Raw genomic sequence first — 21,819 nt, forward strand, 5'->3', positions numbered from 1 at the left:
CCATGCCTGGCTAATTTTGTAGTTTTAGTAGAGACAGCGTTTCTCTATGTTCGTCAGGCTGGTCTCAAACTCCCGACTTCAGGTGATCTGCCTGCCTCGGCCTCCCAAGGTTTTGGGATTACAGGCATGAGCCACTGCCCCCGGCCTGAAAAAAATGTTATTATGGAAAATACCCAACCATAAACAAAATTAGTGAGAACAGTATTATAAACCCTCATGTACTCATCACCCAGTTCCTTTTTGTTTTTTTTTGAGATGGAGTCTCCCTCTGTCGCCAGAGTGTAGTGGTGCTATCTTGGCTCACTGCAACCTCCACCTCCCGGATTCAAGTGATTCTCCTGCCTCAACCTCCCGAGTACCTGGGACTACAGGCACCTGCCACCATGCCCAGCTAATTTTTTTGTATTAGTAGAGATGGGGCTTCATTCACCATGTTGGCCAGGATGGTCTCCATCTCCTGACCTTGTGATCCGCCCACCTCAGCCTCCCAAAGTGCTGGAATTACAGGCACTCATCATCCAGTTTCTAGAATAATTGATTACCAAACTTTTTTCATATATAGGCCCACCCACTTTCTCTACTCACATCCTAGACTATTTGGAAACAAATGGTAGACGTCATATCCCTTTATCTGTAAATAGTAATATCTCCAAAAGATAAGAATTTTTAAAATCCCATAATCCTGATCTGTACATGTCACGCATGCATCTAACAATACTGCAATAGAAATCTAAGAATACTGCAATAGAAAATATTTGGTCTGGCCAGGCACGGTGGCTCATGCCTGTAATCCCAGCACTTTTGGAGGCTGAGGCGAGCTGATCATGAGATCAGGAGTTGGAGACCAGCCTGGCCAATACGGTGAAACCCTATCTCTACTAAAAAATACAAAAATTAGCCGGGCGTGGTGGCGGTGCCTGTAGTCCTGGCTACTTGGGAGGCTGAGGCAGGAGAATAGCTTGAGCCCAGGAGGCGGAGGTTGCAGTGAACCGAGATTGCGCCACTGCACCCCAGCCTGGGTGACAGAACGAGACTCTGTCTCAAAAAAAAAAAAAAAAAGAGAGACAATATTTGGTCCATTTTCACTCTTCTCCAGTTGTCTTATGTGTTGCCGTTGTTGGTGGTATATGTTGTTCTGTTTTGTTAGGTTTGTTTGAATCGAGGCAAATGAAGACCTCGCATTGTGACTGGTTGATCTCTCTGTCTCCCCCCCAGGTCTGCTTGAGGTTTGCGAGTCCCAGCTCCCACTGCCCCTGCCACCTGCCTTTCCCTTCTCAGCACATACACAAGACTGGGTGAAAACGAACTAAGCGTTTGATATTACAGTATTGTTAGGTTTTTATATATGCGGTATCTTAGGAGGGAACAGAAAGCAGCAGACACACCACTGACCATGGCTCCCAGTGCGGCAGGGGCCAAAGCCCTTGCTCTGTGGCTCCAGGGGCAGCCTGTGCAGGCCCAGCCTGGGCCACTCATGCTCCCCGGCCCCACTCGCCGCCAATCCCGTCTCAGCATAGGCTTCCTTCTTTCCACCGTTCCTGGTGACCCAGCAGGCTGTCATGGGCCTTTGGTCCTTGCACAGTCCACTCCAGTGGCCACCAGGCTTCTGTGGCCATTATTTCCCATGTGCATATGGGAGAGAACTCGGCCAGGCTTCTAAGTTATCTAGACCTTCTTTTCTTTTTCTTTTTTTTTTTTTAAGACACAGTCTCACTCTGTCACACAGGCTGGAGTGCAGGTGGTACGATCTTGGCTCACTGCAACCTCTGCCTCCTGGGTTTAAGTGATTCTCTGCCTCAGCCTTCCAAGAAGTTGGGATTATAGGTGCACACCAACATGCCCAGCTAATTTTTTTTTTTTTTTTTTTGAGACGGAGTCTCGCTGTCACCCAGGCTGGAGTGCAGTGGTGCGATCTTGGCTCACTGCAACCTCCGCCTCCCGGGTTCATGCCATTCTCCTGCCTCAGCCTCCCGAGTAGCTGGGATTACAGGCATGAGCCACCGCGCCCAGCTTAATTTTTGTATTTTTAATAAAGACGGGCTTTCACCATGTTGGCCAGGCTGGTCTCAAACTCCTGACCTCAAGTGATCCGCCCACCTTAACCTCCCAAAGTGTTCGGGTTACAGGCGTGAGCCACCGTGCCTGGCCTGGACTCTCTTTTTGACATGTGTGAGCATAGGCAGCAAGCAAGGCCATGCAGAGAAGGGGTGCTTCCAGACTGACCAGGCCAGGGGCATCATTAAGGGTGGGAATGTCTCAGGAGTGTCATAGGAGAGTTGAGACCAACACGCAAGTGTCAGAATTGATGGTCGAGGCAGGAGCAAGGTTTTTTGGGGTTTTTAAGATGGGGTCTTGCTTGTAGCTCATAGCAATCATAGCTTACTGCAGCCTCGAACTGCTGGGCTCAAGTGGTCCTTCCAACTCAGCCTTCGGAGTGACTAGGACTACAAGGACTACAGGTGGGCCCCACTGCGCTGGGCTAGGGTTAATTATTACCATAGGTTTTAAAATATGCTTTGTACTGGGTTTGCATAGGCTATTTCCCCTCTGTCTGCAGGATACTCACGTCCCCATCTCTCTGTATAGCTGCAAACGGGACCAGGGAGGCATTACTGTGGCAACAGCCATGGCAGGGTCAAGGAGTTCCTTGTGTGACTTTCATACTTCTGACAGGCTGAGATCCAGGCCCTAGACCTGTGGTGATGCTGCCCATCTAGCCACCACCTGGGCTGAGGAGCAGACATGAGGCCCCCAGGCCAGAGTAGAGACCTGCCAGAGCAACCTCCATTGTCCGCCCTGATGTGGGGCCACCTTCTCATGTCCCTTATCCTCCTGCCCAGCGAAGCAGTGGCTGCTCCAGCTGGAACTCCAGGAGACAGGGCTACACTATGCCTTGAACCAGAGCCTGGGTGATGGAAGGGCCCCAAAGTGGGACCAGCCTGACTGTCCCCATCCACCAGGCAGAGAGGAAAAGCATGGCACTCCCCTGCTGGGAAATACCCCTGCAGTCACAAGTCACAAGATGAACTGGCTAGATGTGTGGACACTGCTACGTCTTTTTTTTTTTTTTTTTTTTTTTAAATTAGAGATGGGGTCTCACTTAGTTGCCCAGGATGGAGTGCAGGGGCACAATCATGACTCACTGCAGCCTCAAACTCCTGGGCTCAAACCATCCTCCCATCTGAGGCTCCCAAGTAGCTGGGACCACAGCTATGTGCCACCATCTCTGGCAGGAGCAAGATTAAAGTGCACAGTGGGAAGCCATTCAGAGCTGAGCAAGACGCAGGCAGGAAAAAAAGACAAGTGGGGACTGTGGGCCGGGCGCGGTGGCTCACACCTGTAATCCCAGCACTTTGGGAGTCCAAGGCGGGCGGATCACAAGGTCAGGAGATCGAGACCATCCTGGCTAACACAGTGAAACACTGTCTCTACTAAAAAATACAAAAAATTAGCCGGGCATGGTGGCGGGTGCCTATAGTCCCAGCTACTTGGGAGGCTGAGGCAGGAGAATGGCATGAACCCGGGAGGCAGAGCTTACAGTGAGCCGAGATTGTGCCACTGTACTCCAGCCTGGGCCACAGAGGGAGACTCCATCTCAAAAAAAAAAAAGAGAAGTGGAGACTGTGGTTGTGAACACTGTGATCCTGGCCAGACATGGGTCAGGCAGGTGGTTTTCTGGAGAACACCCTGCTAGCTGTAATCAGACACCCTGGGACCCCTACGGAGGAGGGCACAGCCCCATCCTGGCCAACACAAGGCCAATGCGTGGGTCCTCCATGGGACCTGTGGCTGTGGCACAGTCACATATGTTTTTCATCCTTTTTACCCTGCCCATGCTCTCTCAAGCACCTTTTATAGTTACTTTTTATTTTTTATTTATTTTTATTTTTTTTTTTTGAGACGGAGTCTCGCTCTGTCTCCCGGGCTGGAGTGCAGTGGCCGGATCTCAGCTCACTGCAAGCTCCGCCTCCCAGGTTTACGCCATTCTCCTGCCTCAGCCTCCCGAGTAGCTGGGACTACAGGCGCCCGCCATCTCGCCCGGCTAATTTTTTGTATTTTTTAGTAGAGACGGGGTTTCACCGTGTTAGCCAGGATGGTCTCGATCTCCTGACCTCGTGATCCGCCCGTCTCGGCCTCCCAAAGTGCTGGGATTACAGGCTTGAGCCACCGCGCCCGGCCTACTTTTTATTTTTTTGAGACAGGGTCCTGCTCTTTTGCCCAGGCTGGAGTGCAGTGGTGTGATCATAGCTCACTGCAGCCTCAACCTCCCAGGTTCAAGCCTCAGCCTCCAGAGTAGCTGGGACCACAGGTGCATGCCACTATATCTGGCTAATTAAAAAAAAATTTTTTTTTGTAAAGATGGAGTCTGGCCATGTTGCTCAGGCTGTTTTTCTTTGTTGTTGTTGTTTTTGTTTTTGTTTTTTTGAGGTAGAGTCTCACACTGTCACCCAGGCTGGAGTGCAGTGGCACAATCTTGGCTTACTGCAACCTCCACCTCCCAGGTTCAAGCGATTCTCCTACCTCAGCCTCCCAAGTAGCTGGGACTACAGGTGGATGCCACAACACCTGGCTAACTTTTGTATTTTTAGTAGAGACTGGGTTTCATCATGTTGGCCAGGCTGGTCTTGAACTCCTGACCTCAGGTGATCTGCCCGCCTCGGCCTCCCAAAGTGCTGGGATTACAGGTGTGAGCCACTGCACCCAGCCTCAAGGACTTCTGTCCTGGGCTTTGCAAGGTCAGTTTTTCCTCTTAAGAGTTGTACTTCTTGTGCTTTTCTGGCTACTATTCCATTCTGGACAACCTTCCCTGCACAACTGCCACTGACAATTTTTTTTTTTTTTTGAGACTGAGTCTCATTCTGTTGCCCAGGCTGGGGTACAGTAGTGTGATCTCGTCTTACTGCAACCTCCACCTCCCGGGTTCAAGCGATTCTCCTGCCTCAGCCTAAAAGAGTTGCTGGGACTACAGGTGTGTGCCACCACGCCCGGCTAGTTTTTGTATTTTTAGTAGAGATGGGGCTTCACCAAGTTGCCCAGGCTGGTCTTGAACTCCTGACCTCAAGTGATCCGTCCTCCTCCATCTCCCAAAGTGCTGGGATTACAGGCTTGAGCTGCCACCCCAGCTGCCACTGACAGTTTTTACTGCCACTTGTTATAGTCCCAGATGCCACCTGCCACCTGTATTAGGGGCTTCAGAGTGCTTAGCTGCAGGTTGAGGTCCTGGTCTCATCACCGGTCTCGCTGAGCCTGCTTCCGACGCACACATCACATTTACTTCCCCGCAGGCCATTCCTTAGCATCTCCTACTGCCTGGCCTCCTCCTTAGTCCATGTGGCTGGCACAGCTCTCACTCCACATTCTCAAATGGTTTTAAAATGTTTTTCTTTGGGCTGGACGCGGTGGCTGATGCCTGTAATCCCAGCACTTGGGGAGGCTGAGGCAGGTGGATCATGAGATCAGGAGATCGAGATCATCCTGGCCAACACAGTGAAATGCTACTAAAAGTACAAAAAATTAGCCAGACATGGTGGCGGGCACCTGTAATCCCAGCTATTTGGGAGGCTGAGGCAGGAGAATCGCTTGAATCTGGGAGGCAGAGGTTGCAGTGAACTGAGATCATACCATTGCACTACAGCCTGGGCGACAGAGCGAGACTCTCTCAAAAACAAAACAAAACAAAACAAATGTCTTTTTCTCTGATTTTCTTTTTTTAGAGATGGGGGTCTCATTATACTGCCCAAGCTGGTCTTGAACTTCTTGCTTCAAGCAATCTTCCTGCCTTAACCTCCCAAAGGGTTGGGATTACAGGCGTGACCCACTGCACCTGGCCTAAAATATCTTTGTATAATTCAATCTGTAGGTCAAACCTGCCACTCTACTGTAGTGGTAGAAACTGAATTTCAGTTAATTTAAAGGTTTTCCTGTCTTTCCCAAAGGGGTGTGGCACTGTCAGAGGAAGACTGTCAGATCTCTCCAGCATGACCCTCGTCCTTGTTCCCAAACTTTTCTGTCAGTCACCGTCTGCCTCCCTTTCTTTGGTTAGCTACCCATCAATGACCTGTTATTGTCATTGCCATAGACCCCTGAGCAGCACTCCCCCTCCCACAGTTGCCATTCCAGTCTTGCTGCACAGTATGATAAGAATGCCCTCTTGGCTTCTGAGGGTTAATTGTTGCCATCCAGAACGGTTAAATGCCATTCCAGAATTGTGTCATCACCAAGACACTAAGGAGCCAAGTTCCATGGCAGCATCTCCTAGCCACAAAGCACAGCCAGCACCAGCTTTCTGACACCAGTGCCCCCTCACGTCCACATTCTGCATTGCCTTAGTGAAGGGCAGCTCCATGCAACACCTTCTGGTCTCATGTAATAAATCCATTTTAACATTCCCACTTGCCTGAGCCTTCATCTCTTTTTTTTTTTTTTTTGAGACAGAGTCTGGCTCTGTTGCCCAGGCTGGAGTGCAGTGGCACGATCTCGGCTCACTGCAACCTCCGCCTCCCGGGTTCAGGTCATTCTCCTGCCTCAGCCTCCTGAGTAGCTGGGACTACAGGCGCCTGTCACCACGCCTGGCTAATTTTTTGTATTCTTTAGTAGAGATGGTGGTTCACCATGTTAGCCAGGATGGTCTCGATCTCCTGACCTCGTGATCTGCCCGCCTCGGCCTCCCAAAGTGCTGGGATTACAGGCGAGAGCCACTGCGCCCGGCCTAGCCTTCATCTCTACCTCATTAACAGTAGGCCACTATGGTGTCCAAGCTTCTGGGAGCCATCTGGCATGAAGACAAGCTCCAGGTGTCCTTTGACAGGACTTTAAATCCTGAGTCTTAGGGGATGCACCCTTGTCAATCAATGCCCTACCGGTCTTCTGTTGCTCCCCCCGCCCCCCCGCCTGGATCTGGTACCGCATCTAGATCTGGTACCCTCACAATCGCTCCCACAAGTATTCTCTCAGGTCCTGCAACTTTTTGGGCAACTGAGTGATTTCCTCCTAGGGTAGGAAATATTTCACTGCTTGTCATATGCTGAGATGTGATCCTGCTTATTGGTCTGGAGGCAATGACAGGAGGTGGATCTTGAGGAGGATTAGTGTTATCTTACAGGGCACTCACCTATAACGGGGAAATCTCTGCACTGTCTCCAGGGTGGCTGAAGCTGTCCTCCTCTATCAATGGGAAGAAGGCAGCTTCTGCTGGCCAGGATGCTTCAGGGGACTCTGGGGGCTCAAGGTTCTTTGGTACATCCACTCAAACATCCCATGTCAGGCTTCAGGGTCCATTTCTTCCCTTTAAAAGCCCCCAATGGGTCGGGTACTGTGGCTCACGCCCGTAATCCCAGAAGTTTGAGAGGCCATGGCAGGAGGATCAATTGAGGCCAGGAGTTCGAAACCAGCCTGAGGAACACAGCAAGATCCCCCGTCTCTACAAAAATAAAAACAATAAAAGCCCCCACTTTAGTACAGGAAAACTGCTGAGGATGCACAAGTGTCTTTTGCAGCTCTGCTGCCCTTGTGATGAAATCTTGGTTCTCATTTTCAGCATGCTCTGCCTACTGGCCACGGAAGCAACGTTTTCTTTACACGTTGTCTTGGGAGAGTTCCTGGCTTTCACAGCATCCTCTGAGTAGATAGCAGGCTGAACTGCATCTTTCATTCTCTTGCTTCAAAGCTTCTAAGGTGATTTAGAAAAGCTAGCCACCTCCATAATCCTTGCAACAGCAGCTGCTTCCACGTCTTTCAAGTGCCAAAGCTACTGCATAAACCAAGCTTTCTCTTCAACTCCTATCTCTTTATCAAGCACAGGTAAGAGCCTTATGCTTCGGGACACAGGGAGGTTATCACCAACTCTGTGTGTGTGTGTGTGTCTCTTTGTTGCCTTCTGAATGGTAAGTGACCCACTTTTAGATTCCTATCCCTAGGTCTGTCTTCTAGTGCTACCTCCAGGACTCACTGCCTTAGCTTGAATCCTCACAAAAACAGAGCTTGAACCTGGAACTTAGGCGTAGTTAACTTGGTACATTCCAGGAAACTGTAATCCATATAATTCCATGCCTATAATCCCAGCACTTTGGGGGCCAAGGTGGGCGAATCAGTTGAGGTCAGGAGTTTGAGACCAGCCTGGACAACATGGTGAGAGAGGTTGGGAAGAGTGACCCAGGGTACAGAACCATGAGCCCCAGCTGCAGCTTCAGTCAGAGCAGGGCTGACCAGATATGACCAGAAGCCCCAACAGCATCCTGGACACCTCTCCTGCTCCTAAGGGAGCAGAAATCTGTGACAACGGCTAAGTAGTGTCTGCTCCTCTGGATTCAGGTGCCTATCTCTTGTGGAGCTTTGTTCATTCTAGAAGGATTTGGAGAGGTCCGAGCATCGTGCCTCGTGCCTGTAATCCCAGCACTTTGGGGGCCAAGGTGGGCAGATCAGTTGAGGTCAGGAGTTTGAGACCAGCCTGGTCAACATGGCAAAACCCCATCTCTGCTAAAAACACAAAAGTTAGCCAGCCGTGGTCATGCAGACCTGTAATCCCAGCTACTTGGGAGGCTGAGGTAGGAGAATTGCTTGAACTCGAGAGGCAGAGGTTGCAGTGAGCTGAGATCGCACCATTGCACTCCAGCTTGGGCGACAGAGTGAGACTACGACTCAACGAAAAAAATAGGCTGGGCGCAGTGGCTCACGCCTATAATCCCAGCACTTTGGGAGGCCGAGACGGACGGATTACAAGGTCAGAAGTTCGAGACCATCCTGACCAATATGGTGAAACCCCGTCTCTACTAAAAATACAAAAATTAGCCCAGCGTGGTAGTGTGTGTCTGTAGTCCCAGCTACTCGGGAGACTGAGGCAAAAGAATAGCTTGAACCTGGGAGGCAAAGGTTGCAGTGAGCTGAAATCGCGGCACTACACTCCAGGCTGGACGACAAAGCGAGACTCCATCTCAAAATAAATAAATAAATAAAAATAGAACTATTTGGAGAGGGCCAAATAAGTGGGGAGCACTTCTTCACACTGAGATACAGGAAGGAACAGAAAACAAACCCCATAGAGCTTAGGTTTTAGTTGGGGGAGACTAAGAATAAATAATATATGTAGTAGGTCAAGTATTAATAGGTGCTAGAAAACCAGAAATGGGGGCCAGGAGCCGTGGCTCACGCCTGTAATCCCAGTACTCTGGGAGGTCAAGGTGGGTGGATCACCTGAGATAAGGGGTTCAAGATCAGCCTGGCCAACATGGTGAAATTCCATCTCTACCTAAAATACAAAAATCAGCTGGGCATGGTGGCAGGCACCTGTAATCACAGCTACTCGGGAGGCTGTGGCAGGAGAACTGCTGCAACCCAGAAGGCAGAGGTTGCAGTGGGCTGAGATCATGCCACTGCATTCCAGCCTGGGCGACAGAGTGAGACTGCATCTCAAAAAAAAAAAAAAAAAAAAAAAAAAGGGCTGGACACAGTGGCTCACGCCTGTAATCCCAACACTTTGGGAGGCTGAGGCGGGCAGATCATGAGATCAGGAGATGGAGACCATCCTGGCTAACATGGCAAAACCCGTCTCTACTAAAAATACAAAAAGAATTAGCCGGGCATGGTGGCAGGTGCCTGTAGTCCCAGCTACTCAGGAGGCTGAGGCAGGAGAATGGCGTGAACCTGTAGGCGGGGCTTGCAGTGAGCCGAGATTGCACCACTGCACTCCAGCCTGGGCGACAGAGTTAGACTCCATCTCAAAAAAAAAAAAAAAAAAAAAAAAGAAAACATGAAGTGGAAGGGAGGATACATTGTGCAGATACCTCAAAGAAATGAGAGTGAGTGAAACTGGCCAGTCAATGGGAAGGCACACCTGTGAGGGAAATCAGAAGAGCATGGTGCCCTAGAAAGCAAGTGAAGCCAGGGTTTCAAGGAGGGGTCAACTCCTGAGATGCTGCTGATGCACTGCGATGAGGACAGAAAACCAGGCAGAAGCCTTAACCGCATGGAGGGCACAGCATCCTTGACAAGAGCAGGCTGGGGAGAGAGGGATGTGAGAAATCTGAAGTTCAAGGTAGACCAGGTGCAGTGGCTCATGCCTGTAATCCCAGTACCTTAGAAGGCCAAGGTGAGAGGATCACTTGAGCCCAGGAGTTTGAGACCAGCCGGGGCAACATAACGTAGTGAGACCCCCTCATCTTTTCTTCTTCTTCTTTTTTTTTTTTGAGAGTCTCACTCTGTCCACCAGGCTGGAGTGCAGTGGCGCGATCTCGGCTCACTGCAAGCTCCGCCTCCTGGGTTCACGCCATTCTCCTGCCTCAGCCTCCCTTCTTTTTTTATAGATGGAGTCTTGCTCTGTTGCCTAGGCTGGAGTGCAGTGGTGCGATCTCGGCTCACTGCAAACTCTGCCTCCCGGGATCAAGCAACTCTCCTGCCTTAAACTCCTGAGTAGCTTCTACAGGCGCGTGCTACCACACCTGGCTAATTTTTTGTATTTTTAGTAGACAGGGTTTCACTGTGTTCACCAGGATGGTCTCAATCTCCTGACCTCGTAATCCACCCGCCTCGGCCTCCCAAAGTGCTGGGATTACAGGTGTGAGCCATCGCACCTAGCCTTCTTTTTATTTTTTTGAGATGGAGTCTCACTCTGTCGTCCAGGCTGGAGTGCAGTGGTGCAATCTTAGCTCACTGCAACCTCCACCTCCCAGGTTCAAACAATTCTCCTGCCTCAGCCTCCCGAGTAGCTGGGAGTACAGGCACAGGCCACCACACCTGGCTAATTTTTTTTTGTTTTTTTGTTTTTTTGTTTTTTTTTTTGAGACAGTCTTGCTCCGTCGCCCAGGCTGGAGTGCAGTGGTGCAATCTTGGCTTACTGCAAGCTCCACCTCCCAGGTTCAAGTGATTCTCCTACCGCAGCCCCCTGCGCAGCTGGGACTACAGGCGTGTGCCACCATGCTCACTTTTGTATTTTTTGTATTTTTTTGTATTTTTAATTTTTGTATTTTTAGTAGAGATGGGGTTTCACCATATTGGTCAGGCTGGTCTTGAACTCCTGACCTCGTGATCTGTCTGTCTTGGTCTCCCAAAGTGCTGGGATTACAGGCCTGAGTCACCATGCCCGGCAACGCTGGGCTAATTTTTGTATTTTCAGTAGAGACGGAGTTTCACCATATTGGCCAGGCTGCTCTGAAACTCCTGACCTCAAGTGATCTCCCACCTTGGCCTCCCAAAGTGTTGGGATTACAGGCATGAGCCACCACGCCTGGCCTTTTTTTTTTTTTTTTTTTTTTTTTGAGATGGAGTCTCGCTCTGTCACCCAGGCTGGAGTGCAGTGGTGCAGTCTCGGCTCACTGCAACCTCCGCCTCCAGGGTTCAAGCAGTTCTCCTGCTTCAGCCTCCTGGGTAGCTGGGATTACAGGTGTGTGCCACCACGCCTGGCTAGTTTTTGTATTTTTAGTGAAGATGGGGTTTCACCATGTTGGTCAGGTTGGTCTTGAACTCCTGACCTTGTGATCCTCTCACCTCAGCCTCCCAAAGTGCTGGGATTACAGGTGTGAGCCACTGTGCCTGGCCTTTTTTTCTTTTTGTAGAGACAAGATTTCAGTTTGTTGCCCAGGCTGTTCTCAAATTCCTGGCATCAAGCAGTCTTCCTGCCTTGGCCTCCCAAAGTGCTAGGATTATAGGTGTAAGCCACCACGCTCAGCCCAAGACCCCCAGGTCTACAAAAACAACAAAAAATTAAGCCGGGCACGGTGATTCACACCTGTAATCCCAGCACTTTGGGAGGCGAAAAGGCAGCAGATCACCTGAGGTCAGGAGTTCAAGATCAGCCTGGGCAATATGGTGACACCCCATCTCTACTAAAAATACAAAAAATTAGGCAGGCGTGGTGGTGCACGCCTGTAGTCCCAGTTACTTGGGAAGCTGAGGTGAGAGAATCACTTGAGCCCAGGAGTTTGAGACTCAAGTGAGCCATGATCACACCACTGCACTCCAGCCTGGGGGACACAGCCAGACCCTATCTCTAAAAAAGAAAAAGAAGTTGAAGGGAGTTAAGAGCAAACAGGGAAGGGAGGAATTGGGGATGTGAATATAAGCAACTTTTTGGAATTTAGTTATAAAGGAAAGCAAAGAAATGACACAGTAGCTAGAAGGGGAATGTGGGACCAAGACTATTTTGTCTCACTCTGTTGCCCAGGCTGGAGTACAATGGCATGATCATGGCTCACTGCAACCTCCACCTCCAGGGTTGAAGCAATTCTCCTGCCTCAGCCTCCTGAGTCGCTGGAACTACAGGTGCATGCCACAATGCCTGGCTAATTTTTGTATTTCTAGTAGAGATGAGGTTTCACCATGTTGGTCAGGCTGGTCTTTTTTTTTTTGAGACGGAGTCTTGCTCTGTCGCCCGGGCTGGAGTGCAGTGGCCGGATCTCAGCTCACTGCAAGCTCTGCCTCCCAGGTTTACGGCATTCTCCTGCCTCAGCCTCCCGAGTAGCTGGAACTACAGGCGCCCGCCACCTCGCCCGGCTAGTTTTTTGTATTTTTAGTAGAGACGGGGTTTCACCGTGTTAGACAGGATGGTCTCGATCTCCTGACCTCGTGATCCGCCCGTCTCGGCCTCCCAAGGTGCTGGGATTACAGGCTTGAGCCACCGCGCCCGGCTGGCTGGTCTTAAACTCCTGGCCTCAGATGATCTGCCCTCCTTGGCTTCCCAAAGTGTTGGGATTACAAGCATGAGCCACTGTGCCCAGCCTTTTTTATTTTTATTTTTTTGAGATGGAGTTTCGCTGTTGTTGCCCAGGCTGGAGTGCAATGGCATGATCTTGGCTCACTGCAACCTCTGCCTCCCAGGTTCAAGTGATTCTCCTGCCTCAGCCTCCTGAGTAGCTGGGATTACAGGCACCTGCCATCACACCTAGCTAACTTTTGTATTATTAGTAGAGATGGGGTTTCACCACATTGGCCAGGCTGGTCTCAAACTCCTGACCTCAGGTGATCCACCTGCCTCGGCCTCCCAAAGTGTTGGGATTACAGGCGTGAGCCACCACGCCTGGCTTTTTTCTTTCTTTTTGAGACAGGATATTATGATGTCACCAAGGCTGGAGTGCAATGGCACTATCACGGCTCACTGAAGCCTTGACCTCCCCAGGCTTGTGATCCTTCCACCTCAGCCTCCAGAGTAGCTGGAAATCCAGGCGTGTGCCACCACACCCAGCTAATTTTTTACTTTTTGGAAAGAAGGGGTTTCCCCATGTTGCTCAGGCTGGTCTCACACTCCTGGGCTCAAGCGATCCTCTCACCTTAGCCTCCCAAAGTGCTGGGATTACAGGCATGAACCACCATGCCCAGCAAGAAAAGATTTTTTTCCAAGATAGAAGACCCAGTGAGATTCTCACTTATGCTTCTCTTCATCTCTCCTCTTTTTTTTTTTTTTACTTTTGAGACGGAGTCTCGCTCTGTTGCCCAATCTGCAATGCAGTGGTGTGATCTCGGCTCACTGCAACCTCTGCCTCCCAGGTTCAAGAAATTCTCCCACCTCAGCCTCCTGAGTAACTGGGATTACAGGCTCGTGCCACCACGCCTGGCTAATTTTTGTATTTTTAGTAGAGACAGGGTTTCACCATGTTGGCCAGGCTGGTCTCGAACTCCTGGCCTCAGGTGATCCGCCCATCTCGGCCTCCCAAAGTACTGGGATTACAGGCATGAGCCACCACACCCAGCCCTCATCTCTCCTCTTGCTTGACAAACCTACAGAGCCTTTTTGACCTGCCTCCTCAAACCCAAAAATATTTTGGCAAAGTTCTATTCCCCAGAGGGTTCTGAGCTGTAGGAGGTAAAAGCCAGGGTCCTTTGTTCCTACTTTCTGCTCTGTGGCTTTCATCTCCGGGGGCAAGAAGGTGGGCTGCCCCTTGGCAGGGCTCAGGACCAGGCTGTGAAATTCTACAGCCGAAAGAACAAAGTTAGATATTTCAAAATATCATCCTGCCCCTTTTATTTCAGGCCCTTGATCCACTTGGATACCCCCACACACACACTTTTTTTTTTTTTTTTTTTTTGACAGAGTCTCGCTCTATCACCCAGGCTGGAGTGCAACGGTGCGATCTCGGCTCACTACAACCTCCACCTCCCAGGTTCAAGCAATTCTTCTGCCTCAGCCTCCCAAGTAGCTGGGATTACAGGTGCCTGCTACCACGCCCAGCTAACTTTTTGTATTCTTTTTAGTAGAGACAGGGTTTCGCCATGTTGGCCTGGCTGGTCTCAAACTCCTGACCTCAGAGGTGATCCAACCGCCTCGGCCTCCCAAAGTGCTGGGATTACAGGTATGAGCCACTGCACCTGACCTGTGGATGCCCCTTTCTAAACAGGGCCTGCACTGGGCTGTAAGGCTCCCTGCCTGCTGCAGGTTTGGTTGGGGCAGATAACCCTTTTCCACCCTAGGACTTTATTTGTTTTCAAGTACTCTGGGCAAAGCAATATTCCCTAAACTTTAGGCATTCTTGGATCCCTTTATGAGTTTTGCTATTTTGGCATGCTACATGTAAGTTTTGCTTAATGTTTTTATGTAAAGCATCTTCCTCCTTTTACTTCTTTTATTGTGATAAAATTCACATAAAATTCACCGTTTTGAAGTGTACTATTTAGTGACTTTTATTACAATGTTGTGAAACTATCACCACTATAGTGCCAATTTCTCACCACCCCAAAAGGCAGCCCCCTTGTGTTCACACACACACATACACACACTCTGTCCTCCCATCCCTTGGTAACCTAATCTGCCTGTTTTTTTTTTTTTTTTTTTTTTTTTTTGAGACAGAGTCTCACTTTGTCATCCAGGCTGGAGTGCAGTGGCTCACTGCAACCTTCACCTCTCCGGTTCAAGTGATTTTCCTGCTTCAGCCTCCCAAGTAGCTGGGATTACAGATGCCTGCCATCACGCCTGGCTAATTTTTGTATTTTTAGTAGAAATAGGTTTTCACCATGTTGGCCAGGTTGGTGTTGAACTCCTGACCTCAGGTGACCCACCCGCCTTGGCCTCCCAAAGTGCTGGGATTACAGGTGTGAGCCACCTGTGCCTGGCTGGATTTTTAAATTTTATTTTATTTTTTTGAGACAGAGTCTGGCTCTCAAGTGCAGTGGCGTGATGCTGGCTCACTGCATCCTCTGCCTCCCAGGTTCATGCGATTCTCCTGTCTCAGCCTCAGGAGTAACTGGGACTGTAGGCGCATGCCACCAAGCCCAGCTAATTTTTGTTTTGTTTTGAGACAAGAGTCTCACTCTGTCGCCCAGATTGGAGTGCAGTGGTGTGATCTCGGCTCACTGCAACCTCCACCTCCCAGGTTCAAGTGATTCTCCCGCCTTAGCCTCCAGGGTAGCTGAAACTACAGGCATGCGCCACCACACCCGGCTAATTTTTTTGTATTTTGGTAGAGATGGGGTTTCACCATGTTGTCCAGGTTGGTCTCGAACTCCTGAGCTCAGGCAATCCGCCCACTTCAGCCTCCCAAAGTGCTAGGCTTACAGGCACCCGACACCGCGCCAGCCGATTTTTGATATTTTTAGTACAGACGTGGTTTCACCTTGTTGGTCAGGCTGGCCTTGAACTCCTGACCTCAAGTGATCGGCTCGCCTCGACCTCTCAAAGTGCTGGGATTACAAGCGTGAGCCACCACGCCTGGCCCCAGGAAATCTTGATTTTTAATGTGGTATCTCCAAATTCTGAAACTTTGGCAACTAATGCAATTTTTAAAAGATTGTGGGCCAGGCAGACTGCATTCTATGGAGGTAGAAAAGGAGGCCTGAGGACGGGCGCGGTGGCTCACGCCTGTAATCCCAGCACTTTGGGAGGCAGAGGCGGGCACATCACGAGATTAGGAGTTCGAGACCAGCCTGGCCAATATGGTGAAACCCCATCTCTACTAAAAATATAAAAATTAGCCGGGCGTGGTGGCACGCACCTGTAGTCCCAGCTACTCAGGAGGCTGAGGCAGAAGAATCGTTTGTACCCGAGAGGCGAGCTTGCAGTGAGCCGAGATCGCACCACTGCACTCCAGCCTGGGTGGCAGAGCGAGACTCTCTCAAAAACAAACAAAAAATTAGCCGGGCGTGGTGGCGCATGCCTGTAATCCAGCTACTTGGGAGGCTGAGGTAAGAGAATCGCTTGAACTCAGGAGGCGGAGGTTAAGGTGAGCCGAGATCGCGCCATTGCACTCCAGCCTAGGCAACAAGAGCCAAAGTCCGTCTCAAAGAAAAGGCAAAAGAAAGAAAAGAAAAAGGAGGCTTGAGCCCGGCGCAGTGGCTCACGCCTGTAATCCCACGTTTAGGAGGCTAAACTGGGAGGATTGCTTGTGTCTAGAAGCTCGAGGTTGCAGTGAGCCATGATCGTGCCACTGCGCTCCAGCCTGGGTGATAGAGCGAGACCCCGTGTTTAAAAAAAAAGGGGGGGGCCTGTAACACAGACGCGACTCCCCAAAATGCCGCACAGGCAAGTGGGGGCCGCACAGCCCATGGTTTCCAGAAAGCTTCTCTTGGGAATGTAAAGTAACACTTAACCCTGGGTCTCCTAGTTTCCAGACCTCCTGAGCCTAGAGGCCCTGAGGACGGAATAAGTGCAAAGTCCCCGACTCCGCACACCGTCCTCGGCTCGCTCCGCACCGCAGCCTTCATTCCCTGAGCACCACGGTTCGTCCGTCTCCGGGACTTCGCCCTCCATTACCTGGATGGCCTGCAAGGCCATTACTCGCCACTCCGCCCTAGCTGGGTTATGTCGGCGGCAAGACTTGCTTCCACTCCGCACTACCGGAGAGCCACGCGCAGACCCTCCTCCACAGCCCCATCGCACCCTCCCAAATTAGGCAGGTTAGGCTTGCGTCCCCTGCCGACACCCAGCACCGAGGGGCAGTCCCCGAGGCCGCGCAGACAACGGCCCAGGGAACCGCGGGAGCCAGTCTAGCGCGGGGAGAGTGGCAGGCGAGAGGCGCGAGGCGCGCATGTGTAGCGCGGCCTTTATTTCGTCACTGCGAATCCAAAACGCACGACGGGATCATGAGCACGCCCCCGCTGGCGCCTGCGCGCTTGCGCATCTTCCTCTGCCAGGCGGGCGCCGCAGCCGTCGGGGTCACCTCGGGGTTGAGCTTCTTCTCCAGCAAGTGCATGCGCGCCATGGCCTCAGTCATCATGTCCATGAGCAGTTCCCGCTGCAGCTTCAGGTAGTTGTTCTCCTCCAGCAACACCTGGCTCTTGGTCTGCTGCACCTGAGCGTTCCAGCTGGAGGCGGTCCGCGAGAGCAGCGGCGACCGCGTCCGCGCCAGCGGGCCCTCAGTGGTCCACCGGCCGCCGCGGAACAGGAAGGCCTGGTTGCTGAGGCGCATGCGCGGCGCGCCGTAGGCGAGGCCCAGCTCTGCCTGGCGTGTGTTGTGGTCCATCAGGTAGAAGGTGGACAGGGAAGACATGCGGCGCAGCGGCGGCCGCCGTGGCGAGAAGGGCCGCGAGATGTGATCGGCCCAGAACTGCTGCAGCTGCTCCCACAGGCGGCTGGCATGGCTTGTAGCCAGCCACTCGAAGGTTGCCAGGGCGTGGACCTTGTAGGGCACGCAGGAGCTCGGAGGGGAGCCTCGGGAGCGCTGGCGACTCGTGCTGCGCGCTTGTTGCGGGACCCCGGATGTCCAGAATGATGAAGGCGAGCCAGGGGGCGCTGCTAGGAGACAAGAGTCCGGGTGAGCAGCGTGCTTGGTACAGGCCGCCTCTCAAACCGCGAGGCCGGTGGACATGTCTTAGTCCTGCACCTAGTGCTGCGGCTGTGGCTAACCGGCTGCTGGCCACCGAGGAGCCCCTCCCTCCACGCTGCACAGGCAGCAGTCTCACCTAAACCACCTTCCCCAAAGACCACTGAGGGTTCGGGCCCTGGGATAGATATGCAGATGAAGGACGGGAGGAGGGCCCTGTTCTCTGAGTTGCAGCTGGAAGGGTGAGGGGTAGGGAATGATAGCAAGACAAGTAAGTAGGTATTTAAAGGAGGAGTAGGACTGTGCCAGGTGGGTTGAGGATGGAAAATGGAGAGCTTCTAGGCAGAAGGAAGAGCCGAGCACGGCTTTTTCTTTTTTTCTTTTTTTTGAGACAGAGTCTCGCTGTTGTTGCCCGAGCTGGAGTGCAATGGCACAATCTTGGCTCACTGCAACCTCCGCCTCCCGGGTTTCAGCAATTCTCCTGTCTCAGCCTCTTGAGTAGCTGAGATTACAGGCGCCTGCCATCACCCCCAGCTAATTTTTGTATTTTTAGTGAAGACAGGGTTTCACCATGTTGGCCAGGCTGGTCTCGAACTCCTGACCTCAGGTGATCTGCCTGCCTCGGTCTCCCGAAGTGCTGAGATTACAGGCATGAGCCACTGTATCCGGCAGGGCAGGACTTTCATATTTCAGATGTAAACACGAGGTTGGATAGGATTGGTGCTGGGAAAAGCAGGAGAGGAACCTGGGAAGGTGGACCAGTGCACTACGTGAAGGTGCTGTACAGGCAGGCTCAGAAGCTTAGACTTCCTTTTTGTGGGTAAGAGGGAACTGTGGAAGAATTACAAAGCCAGGGTTAGATCTGGATTCTGAAAACAATCTGGGAGGATGTCTAGCATAGCCAACAGCATTATTGCCCTCATCATTCAGTCATTTGATGGACTTGAACTAGCATCCGCTCTGTGCCAGGCTCTGGTCTTGGGAAGGGGACCCGGAACAGCCTCTACCTGCCCTCAAGATGCTCCTAATCCAGGTTGGAAGACAGATGTGTATACAGACCACAGTCCAGTGTGTTCAGTGACATCCTGGGGTATGTGCCATAGGCTAGACCTATGCATAGGGCTCAAAGTAACAGGGATTGTGCACACTAAACATGACATTTGTTCCAAACAAACTATGCCCTCAGGGAGTCCAAAGTCCAGATAACAGACAAGTCCCATTTTGCTCCCTTCTCCCTGCACCCACCCACCCCCTGGCCCAGTAAGTACTGATTCTGTTATGTGAAAAAGGGAGTTATGTGTTGTTTCTAATTCCTCTTCTGCCCATGGACAATGAGAAGAGAAAGAACTGGAGCAGGGTTCCCCCTCTGTTATGTCTTTGTTAATTCATAAGACACTTATCCCTCACATATAGGTGGACAGAGGCTGGATGGTACATACCATCCCCAAGATCTGGTTCAGGGAGATGGTCTCTGGAAGCCCACATCCAGGCCCACCCTTGAGATTGTATCTTCTCAGAGGATCCTTCCCCGTAAATCCTCACTGTATGTTGTGCCTCACCTGGAAGATGTGGTGGAGTTGCGGAGCTGCTGTCCCAGGGCTAGTCCCATCTCCGACCCACTCAGCTCCTGTCCACCTGCTGTGACTCACAATGCCCCCAGGCCAGGCCACCCCTGGACAAGAAGGGGTGCTGACCACTGAGCTGTCAAATAGACTCTGGGCTCTCCCTTGCATGCATTCAGTGCATCATTGAGCACCTACTGTGTTCTAGGAACAGTTCCAGGGAAGTGAAGAAGATATTCCCTCATTAAGCTGTCATTCTTGGCAGGGGAATGAGGGGAGTGGTCATAAGCAGAGTCTAAGACAGGAATTTGTTCTAGGGGAACTAACAAGATAGTCTCTCAGGAAGCTAACAGAGGGTGTCATGAGTCAGGTTCCCTAGAAGCAGAACCTAAGATGAGCATTCTTGTTCAAGTGAATTATTGGGGAAGTGCTCTCAGGAGAAGGGGGTGAGGGAAGCAAGACAGGGCAGAGAAAACAGGCTAAGGCTGAGCCAGAGTGTGGTCTCACATGGAGCCTAGCTTCTGCTTGCTGTCATGGGGAACTCGGAGCACAAATAGCACCACAGTTAGGCCTCCTTAAGGCAAGGGAGTCAGCCTTTTGTACCCTCCTTTTACATGTCAGTCAGTTATTGGCCGGGGCAGCTGAGAGTTATCAACCAGCACCTACAGCACTTTTGGGTGCAACCAGGGATCTGGGTTCTCAGTGGGGTGCCAACTGAGGAGGGAGGAAGATAATAGATGATAAAAATAGCCAACATGGCAAGACCCCATCTCCACAAAAACAAAGTAGCTGGGTGTGGTGGCATGTGACTGTAGTCCCAGCTACTCAAGAGGCTGAGGTGGGAGGATCACCTGAGCCCAGGAAGTGAAAGCTGCAGTGAACAGTGATTGTGCCACTGCACTCCAGCATGGGCGATAGAGACCTTGTGTTAAAAAAAAAAAAGAGGGCCAGGCATGGTGTTTCACGCCTGTAAATCCCAGCACTTTGGGAGGGGAAGGTGGGTGGATCACCTGAAGTCAGAAGCTCAAGAACAGCCTGACCAACATGGTGAAACTCCATGTCTACTAAAAATAGAAAAAAATTAGCCGGGCGTGGTGGTGGGTGCCTGTAATCCCAGCTACTCAGGACGCTGAGGCAGGATAATTGCTTGAACCCAGGAGGCAGAGGTTACAGTGAGCGAAGATTGTGCCACTGCACTCCAACCTGGGCAACAAGAGCGAAACTCCATCTCAAAAAAAAAAAAAGGAATGACTAAATGAATAAGAATATTCAGGCCAGGTGTGGTGGCTCACACCTGTAATCCCAGCACTTTGGGAGGCTGAGGTGGGTGGATCATGAAGTCAGGTGATCGAGATCATCCTGGCTAACTTGGTGAAACCCCATCTCTAATAAAAATATAAAAAATTGGCCAGGTGCAGTGGCTCATGCCTGTAATCCCAGCATCTTGGGAGGCTGAGGCAAGTGGATCACCTGAGGTCGGGAGTTCGAGACCAGCCTGACCAACATGGAGAAACCCCATCTCTTCTCAAAATACAAAATTAGCCGGGCGTGGTGGTGTATCCCTATAACCCCTGCTGCTTGGGAGGCTGAGGCAGGAGAATTGCTTGAACCCAGGAGGCAGTGGTTGCAGTTGGCCGAGATCGCACCACTGCACTCCAGCCTGGGCGACAGAGCGAGACTCCGTCTCAAAAAAAATAAAAGAATAAATAAAAAGAATGTCTAATTCTGATACGTACAGTGAAGAAACCAAACCAAGGAAATACAGAAAGTGATTTTGGGACAGGGTGAGGAGTAGGAACTAATTTAGACGTGGTGCTCAGTGAAGGCCCTTGACATTCATGCTAAAACCTGAACTCCAGTCCCTTGAAGACCTGGGGGTAAAGGAAGGAAGTGGCTGGGCATGTTTGAAGGACAAGTGCCATGTGTGCGGACAGTGGAAGGAAATGAAGTCAGTCCTAACTGCTAAGCCCACCCACCTGACTACAAGGGACAGACCCAGAATCACAGGAGCTCACAAGCTGGGGCAGAGCCCGCTGGTAGTGCCACCTCCTAGGAAACTTCTGTAATCGTTTTATTGAGGTATAACTGACATAATCAACTACATTTATTTTTTTATTTTTATTTTTATTTTTTGAGATGGAGTCTCGCTCTGTCGCCCAGGCTAGAGTGCAGTGGCACGATCTCAGCTCACTGCAAGCTCTGCCTCCCAGGTTCACGCCATTCTCCTGCCTCAGCCTCCCAAGTAGCTGGGACTACAGGCACCCGCCACTACGCTGGGCTAATTTTTTTTTTTTTTTTTTTTTTTTTTTTTAGTAGAGACGTGGTTTCACGGTGTTGGCCAGGATGGTCTCGACCTCCTGACCTCATGATCCACCCGCCTCAGCCTCCCAAAGGGCCGGGATTATAGGCGAGATCTACGCCCGGCCAACTACATATATTTATAACGTATAATGTGAAGTATTTCGGCCGGGCGCGGTGGCTCAAGCCTGTAATCCCAGCACTTTGGGAGGCTGAGACGGGCGGATCGCAAGGTCAGGAGATCGAGACCACCCTGGCTAATACGGTGAAACCCCGTCTCT

The 21,819-nt window shown here is 51.2% G+C and overlaps 1 protein-coding gene across 1 annotated transcript in view; it reads right to left on the reverse strand.

Annotated features, from left to right (window-relative positions):
* The window catches only part of CBY3 (chibby family member 3), a 26,895-nt gene extending 7,608 nt beyond the window's left edge, over positions 1-19,287 (reverse strand). Inside the window, exons 1-4 of the mRNA XM_010381000.2 lie at positions 19,238-19,287; positions 17,818-17,912; positions 16,670-17,698; positions 7,112-7,420 (exon numbers count right to left, since the gene is read on the reverse strand). Coding sequence (XP_010379302.1) covers positions 16,968-17,698; positions 17,818-17,912; positions 19,238-19,287 — 876 coding nt within the window. The 3' untranslated portion in view covers positions 7,112-7,420; positions 16,670-16,967. The remainder of the gene's footprint in view (positions 1-7,111; positions 7,421-16,669; positions 17,699-17,817; positions 17,913-19,237) is intronic.
* Between the last annotated feature and the right edge of the window lie 2,532 nt (positions 19,288-21,819).

The sequence above is a fragment of the Rhinopithecus roxellana genome, chromosome 3 (assembly GCF_007565055.1).
Source record: "Rhinopithecus roxellana isolate Shanxi Qingling chromosome 3, ASM756505v1, whole genome shotgun sequence".
NCBI classification, from domain to species: Eukaryota; Metazoa; Chordata; class Mammalia; order Primates; family Cercopithecidae; genus Rhinopithecus; species Rhinopithecus roxellana.